At 50.5% G+C, this 7,370-nt stretch overlaps 1 protein-coding gene across 2 annotated transcripts in view; it reads left to right on the top strand.

The window, feature by feature from the left end:
* The first annotated feature begins 549 nt into the window (after positions 1–549).
* The window catches only part of tbc1d25 (TBC1 domain family, member 25), a 32,757-nt gene continuing 25,936 nt past the window's right edge, over positions 550–7,370 (top strand). For both annotated transcript variants that reach the window (XM_072246577.1, XM_072246576.1), the window contains exon 1: positions 550–624. In XM_072246577.1, the coding sequence (XP_072102678.1) occupies positions 577–624 (48 nt within the window). In that variant the 5' untranslated portion in view covers positions 550–576. The remainder of the gene's footprint in view (positions 625–7,370) is intronic.

Below are 7,370 nucleotides of genomic sequence, written 5' to 3'. Positions count from 1 at the left end.
GCCAAATGGCTACTCTCACTTGGAGTGAACTGCCTCTGCTATCACTTGTGTTGGGTCAGCCAGATCCAATATAAGGATGGGGCAGATTGCAGAATGGCCTCTTCTATACTGGCTCCACAATCTCCTATGACCCGGTAGATGGGCTGAACGCCCTGCACAATCCTTTGAGGAGGGATAACTGGAATGATTGTCCCCTCCTAACCCCCCAGATGGGCTGAATTCCCAGGTTTCGGGAGACGGCCTATCCCAAGGGTTAGGGTGGGACTGATGGGCTGAACTGCTGCATCACGGGGGTGAGGCAGGTGAACTGAACTCCGGTCCCTGGGACAAACGTCGTCTACTATCCTCCAAAAGGAATGGGGCGTGTCAGACGGGCCGAACGACCGTCTCCTAACCCGAGGGGGAGAGAAAGACGAGGCCGGGCCGAACGGCCGCTCCTATCCCCGGGTCCGAGGAACGGGCGCCGTTGCCCAGGGCGACTTCGTTCCACGCGACGGCCCCGCCCTCTGCCGGATGTGACGCGGTAGGGCGGTGATCGGGTGACGTCATTTCCCGGGGAATGTACACAGAGCGAGAATGGCGGCGGCGGCGGAGGAGTTGGAGGTTGTGAGGGTGCGGGTGAAGGTAGGTGGCGGCGGACAGGGAGAGAGGGTGGGGTGGCGTGGGTGTTGCTGAGGCGGAGAGGGTGGAGGTAGATCGGGGAGGGTGAGTGATGGTGGAGTGAGGAGTCGGGGAGGGGCGGGGAGAGAGGGAGGGTGATTTAGGTATCGGGGAGGGCTGGCGAGAGGGAGGGCGAGTGATGGTGGAGTTAATGTGAGGGGCAGGGAGAGGGAGGATGAGGGGTGGACAATGACTGAGTGAGGGGAGGGAGGCAGGGAGAGTGATGGAGTTAATGTGAGGGGCGGGGAAAGGGAGGATGAGGGTGGAGTTGAGAGCTGAGGGGCGGGGAGAGAGGGAGGGAGGGCGAGTGATGGTGGAGTTAATGTGAGGGGCAGGGAGAGGGGGGATGAGGGGTGGACAATGACTGAGTGAGGGGAGGGAGGCAGGGAGAGTGATGGAGTTAATGTGAGGGGCAGGGAGAGGGAGGATGAGGGGTGGACAATGACTGAGTGAGGGGAGGGAGGCAGGGAGAGTGATGGAGTTAATGTGAGGGGCGGGGAAAGGGAGGATGAGGGTGGAGTTGAGAGCTGAGGGGCGGGGAGAGAGGGAGGGAGGGCGAGTGATGGTGGAGTTAATGACTGAGGGGAGGGATGGGAGAGGGGAGTTGGTGACTGAGTGAGGGGAGGGGCAGTGAGAGGAGGGAGGGTGAGGGTGGAGTTAGGTGTTAGGAAGGGATGAGGGGAAGAGATGTTGGGGTGCAGATAGGTGTGTAATGAGGGTGGAGGTCGATGCATGAGGAGGGAGCGTGGAAGAGTAGGGAGGGGTGAGGAATGGTGTACAGGAGATGGGGAGAAATGCAAGGTGGTGAGGTTGAAGGTAGAAGCGCTGCGGGTCTGGAGGGATGGGGAGGTGTTGAGGTTAGGTGTGCAGGCAGGGAGTTGAGTGAGGGGTTGGAAATAAGAGGCGTGGGGCTTTGAGGGGTGGGAGAGGTGACTGCAGGGCAAGTTAGTTGGGGAAGGGTGAGAGAGGGAGATGGTGTGTGCGGGGTGCTGGTGATCGGTGAGAGGTGAGGAGGAATGTTGAAGGCAGGTGTGAAGGCAGCTTGAGGTCCACATCCACAGATCCCTCAAAATTGCTGCACGAGTTGATAGTCTGGTTAAGAAGCAGTGTGGGGTGTTGGCCTTCGTTGATCGGAGAATTGAGTTCGAGTCGTGAGGTAATGTTGCAGCTCTGACTCGACCACACTTGGAATACTGTGTTCAGTTCCGGTCGCTTCGTTATTGGAAGGATGTGGAAGATTTAGAGAGGGTGCAGCGGGGGCCTACCGCGATGCTCCCTGGATTAGAGAGCATGTCTTATGCGGATGGGTTGAGCGAGCTCGGGCCTTTTCTGTTTGGATATGAAAGGATGAGAGGTGACTTGATAGAGGAGTACAAGATGATAAGAGGCGTAGATTGAGTTGGACTGCCAGACACTTTTTCCCAGGGTGGGAACGGTTAATATGAGGGTGATTGGAGGAATCTCTGGGGGGGGGGGTGATGTCAGTTTTTTTTACACAACATGGAACGTATTGCAGGGGGTGGTGATAGAGGCAGATACATTCGGAACATTTGAGAGACTCAGGTGGGCATGTGGATGAAAGAGGAATGGAGGGCAGGGGAGGGCGATGTTGATCTTGGAGCAGGTTAAAATGCTAGCACAGCATTGTGGGCTGAGGGGCCTGCACATTGTTGCCTTGTAGGGGGTGGAAGTGGGGAGAAAGAAGGAGGGGAGAAAATGAAGTGTTTCTTGTGAGGGGAAGGGGGGGAGGTGGAGGATGGTGTGTCACAGGGAGGGAGGGGTGAGACAGAAGGGATGAGGAAAGGGAGGGGTGGGTCATACCCGTGAATGGAGGGGAGGCAGATGAGTGGAGGGGGTTGGGGTCAGAGGACATGTGAACAGGAGAATGGGGTGGAAGCGGAGGGAGAGGGAGTTGGGCGAGGGGAAGCTCAAGCAGATGGATATCAAGGTGGAGGTGCGTCTAGTGTAACACGGGCTCTGTGTCGTCCGCTGCTAATCTTCCACCCGCTCACTCATCGAGAAGTTTATTGCTCTCTGCTTCCCCACCATAAGTGATAAAGAGATTTGATCTGTTCCTCGGGGTTCAGGAGAACAAGGGGGCATGAGACACTAGACACTAGAATACTACAGCACAGTACAGGCCCTTCGGCCCTTGATGTTGTGCTGACCCATATATTCCTTTTAAAAAAAGTACTAAACCCACATTACCCCATAACCCTCTATTTTTCTTTCATCCATGTGCCTGTCCAAGAGGCTGTTAAATACCCCTAATGTTTTAGCCTCCACCACCATCCCTAGCAAGTCATTCCACAACCCTCTGTGTAAAAAATTTACCCCTGATGACTCCTCTAAACTTCCCTCCCATAACTTTGTACATATGCCCTCTGGTGTTTGCTACTTATGCCCTGGGAAACAGGTACTGGCTATCCACCCTATCTGTGCCTCTCATAATCTTGTAGACCTCTATCAAGTCCCCTCTCATCCTTCTACACTCCAAAGAGAAAAGTCCCAGCTCTGCTAACCTTGCCTCATAAGACTTGTTTTCCAATCCAGGCAACATCCTGGTAAGTCTCCTCCGCACCATCTCCATAGCTTCCACATCCTTCCTATAATGAGGTGACCAGAACTGAACACAATGCTCTAAGTGTGGTCTCACCAGAGATTTGTAGAGTTGCAACATGACCTCTCTACTCTTGAACTCAATCCCCCTATTAATGAAGCCTAGCATCCCATAGGCCTTCTTAACTATCCTATCAACCTGTGCAGCGACCTTGAGGGATGTATGGATTTGAACCCCAAGGTCCCTCTGTTCATCCACACCCTTAAGTAACCAACTATTAACCCTGTACTCAGCCTTCTGGTTTGTCCTTCCAAAATGTATCACCTCACACTTATCCAGATTGAACTCCATCTGCCACTTTTCTGCCCAACTCTGCATCCTGTCTACATCCTCTTGTAACCCTCGACTGCCTACAACTCCATCCACAACTCCTCCAATCTTTGTGTCGTCCGCAAACTTACCCACTCATCCTTCTGCCTCTTCATCCAGGTCATTTACAAAAATCACATAGAGCAGGGGTCCCAGGACAGATCCTTGTGGCACTCCAGTAGTCACCGACCTCCAGGCAGAATACTTTCCTTCCACTACTACCCTCTGCTTTCTTCCTGTAAGCCAATTTTTTATCCAAACAGCCAAGGTTCCACAGATCCCATGGCTCATGACTTTCTGGATGAGTCCTTCGCAACCTCACCCTGATCAAGGGCCTTTTCACTTGTGAATACTGAAGCAAAATATTCATTTAGGACCTCCCCAGCCTCCTCCACCTCCAGGCACATGTTGCCTTCTTTATCCTTTAGCGGCCCCACCTTTATTCTTGTCATCCTTCTGTTCTTCACATACGCATAGAACGCCTTGGGGTTCTCCTTAATCCTACATGCCAAGGTCTTCTCATGCCCCCTTCGAGCTCTCCTAAATTCTTTCTTAAGCTCCTTCCTGGCTACCCTACATTTCTCATGAGCCCTTCCTGCTTCTTATATCTAACATATGCTTCCTTCTTCCTCTTGACGAGTTGCCTCACGTGTCTCGTCAGTCATGGTTCCCTTTTCCTACCATTTTTTCCTTGATACAGAGGGACAAACCTATCCTGAACCCAGCACAAGTCGTCCCTAAACTTCCTCCACATAACTTCTGTGCTTTCACCCTTGAACATCCGTTTCCAATTTACTCTCGCTAGTTCCTGCCTCATCCCTTCATAGTTAGCCCTTCCCCAGTTAAGCACTTTCCCGTTTTGTCTGTTTTTGTCCTTTTCCATAGCTATGCTGAAGCTAAGGGAGTTGTGGTCACTCGTACCAAAATGCTCTCCCACCAAGAGGTCTGCCACCTGACCAGGTTCATTACCCAGAACTAGATCCAGTACGGCCTCTCCTCTCATCGGCCGGTCCACATACTGTGTCAGGAATCCTTCTCGAACACACCTGACAAATTCAGCCCCATCTATCCCCCTTGCAGTCAGGAGGTGAAATCACCCATAACTACAACCCTGTATTTCCTGCACCATTCTAAAACCTGAGGGCTATTTGGGGGCCTATCGACTACTCCCAGCACAGTGATTGATCCCTTCCTATTTCTGACTTCCACTCACACCGACTCAGTGGACACTCCCTCTTCAGCGTCCTCCCTTTCTATGGCCGTGATACTATCCCTGACCAGTAATGCTACTCTCCCTCCCACCCCCGCCTTCTCTACCTCCCATCCTATTCCTTTTAAAACACCTAAACCCCGGCACCTACATCAGCCAATCCTGCCCTTCCTCCAGCCAAGTTTCGGTAATGGCCACAACATTGTAGTTCCATGTACTGATGCATTCTCTTAAGTTCATCCCCTTTATTCCTAATACTCCTAGCATTGAAATAGACGCATTTCAACCCCTCGAACTGGCTACATTTATGTTTTGCCCCCTGCCTGTCCTTCCTCACCAACTCAGAACACACAGCATCATGCCTTTGTCCTTCTACCCTAATCTCTGCACTCACATTCTGATTCCCACCCCCCCTGCCAAACGAGTTTAAACCCTCCCCAACAGCTCTAGCAAAAGACGTGGAGATACTTCCACTGGCGGGAGAGACTTGGACAAAGGGACGCAGTTAGATGATTGGCGGCAAGAAATAAGTTAACTATTGCCATGTGCCGCGATCCAGTAGAAAGCTTGTGTTGGATGCTCCGAATCCGGTTTAATATCCCTGGCATATGTTGTGAAATTTGTTGTCTTTGCATTGTAATGCATAATAACTAAATTACAGTAATGTATCTATAATAAAACTTAAATAACTATTGCAAAGAGAGGAGAGAAGAAAGTAGTGAGGTAATGTTCATGGGCTCAATGTCCATTTAGACATCGGATGGCGGAGGGGAAGAAGCTGTTCCTGAATTATGTGTGCCTTCAGGCTCCCGTACCTCCTCCCCAATGGTACACGTATTGGGCATTGGGGGTCCTTCATGATGGACGGCACCTTTTTGAGGCATCGCTCCTTGAAGATGTCCTACTGCCCATGATGGAGCTGACTGAGTTCACAACTTTCTGCAGATGATTTCGATCCTGTGCATCAGATAGTAATGCAGTCAGTTAGGATGCTCTCTATGGTACATTTGTAGATTTTTTTTGGTCTTCTGTGACATGCCAAATCTCAAAGTCCTGATTAAATATCGTCATCGATGTGCCTTTGATACGTTGGGCCCAGGAGAGATCCACAGAGATATTGACGCCCAAGAACCTGAAATTGCTCACCCTTTCCACTTGATCCCTCTGTTAGTGCTTCCCTTACTAAAATCCACAATCATTCCTTGGTCTTACCATTGATACAGATTGCAGTGCGTTGAGGTAGAACGTGTTAAAGCAGAATAAGATAAAATGTAACAGCTACAGAGAGAGGCAAGATCATACCGAGGTAGATTGTGAGGTCAAGAGTCCATCTTATCAAACTATTTGATAGTCTTGAAGATTTACCAGTTTCTGATGAAAGGTCTCTTCCTGAAATATTTATTCCCCTACATACTCAGCCTGACCAACTGAGTTCCTCCAGCAGTTTTTGTGTGTTAGTCTTAAAGATTAGCTTTATTTGTCACATGTATATTTGGGTGTCAGGGCAGAGATACGTCTCCTCCAAAGGAGGTGTAAGGCGCTCCTTCCCTCTGCTGGCCTGCAGGTCACCCTGGGGCAAGGTGTAGCACCTGCTTAGCCCCCCGATCGGGGTCACGTGAAGCCACGAAGGCAGCTGGTGCATATCACAAGTCCTGCTTATGTGACCACAGACGCCAGGCAGACAATCTCTGAAGAGTATTGATAATGGCTGGAGTCACCCGTCTTGTAAAGACACTGCCCAGAAGAAGGCAATGGCAAACCACTTCTGTAGAAAAATTTGTTGAGAACAATCATGGTCACGGATTGACGGTGATTGTCCACGTCATAAGAAATGGCGCATAACGAGCGAACGAACATGGATGTGCTGAGAGAAGCTGGCAAATGTCTCCAAGTTCCAGCACTAACATAGCTTGCCCACAACTTACCAGCTCGACCCCTGTTCAAACTAAACTTATTATCAACGTGCATGTTTGTCACTATACACTACCCTAAGATTCACTTTCTTGCAGGTAGTCACAGTACAGCAAAGAAATACAATAGAATCAATTAACACAAACACTGACAAACAACCAATGTGCAAAAGGAGGCAAACTGTGCAAATAAATAAATATTACTGAGAACATGAGGTGTTGAATCTTCGAAAGTGAGCCCATAGGTTGTGGAATCAGTTCAGTGCTGAGGTGAGTGAAGTTATCCACGCTGGTTCAGGAGCCTGATGGCTGGGGGGTAATAACTGTTCCCGAACCTGGTGTTTCGAGACCTGAGGCTCCTGTACCTCCTTCCCAATGGCAGCAGCAAGAAGAGAGTGTGGCCTGGATGCTGAGGGTCCTCAATGAAGGTCCTCAATAGTGAGGAGGACTTTTCCTGCGATCAGCTGGGGGAATCTCATTGAAACCTATCAAATATAGAGTGGATGTGGAGAGGATGTCCAGGTCTAGGGGACACAGCCTCAGAGTGCAAGGATGCCTATTTGGAACAGAGGTGAGGAATTTCTTTAGCCTGAGGGTGAATCTGTGGAATTCATTGCACAGATTTGGAAGCCAAGTCATTGGGTAGATTTGAAGTGCAGGT

Source organism: Mobula birostris, chromosome 29 (assembly GCF_030028105.1).
Source record: "Mobula birostris isolate sMobBir1 chromosome 29, sMobBir1.hap1, whole genome shotgun sequence".
Classification (NCBI taxonomy): domain Eukaryota; kingdom Metazoa; phylum Chordata; class Chondrichthyes; order Myliobatiformes; family Myliobatidae; genus Mobula; species Mobula birostris.
This window is presented reverse-complemented; position numbering and strand designations above follow the sequence as displayed.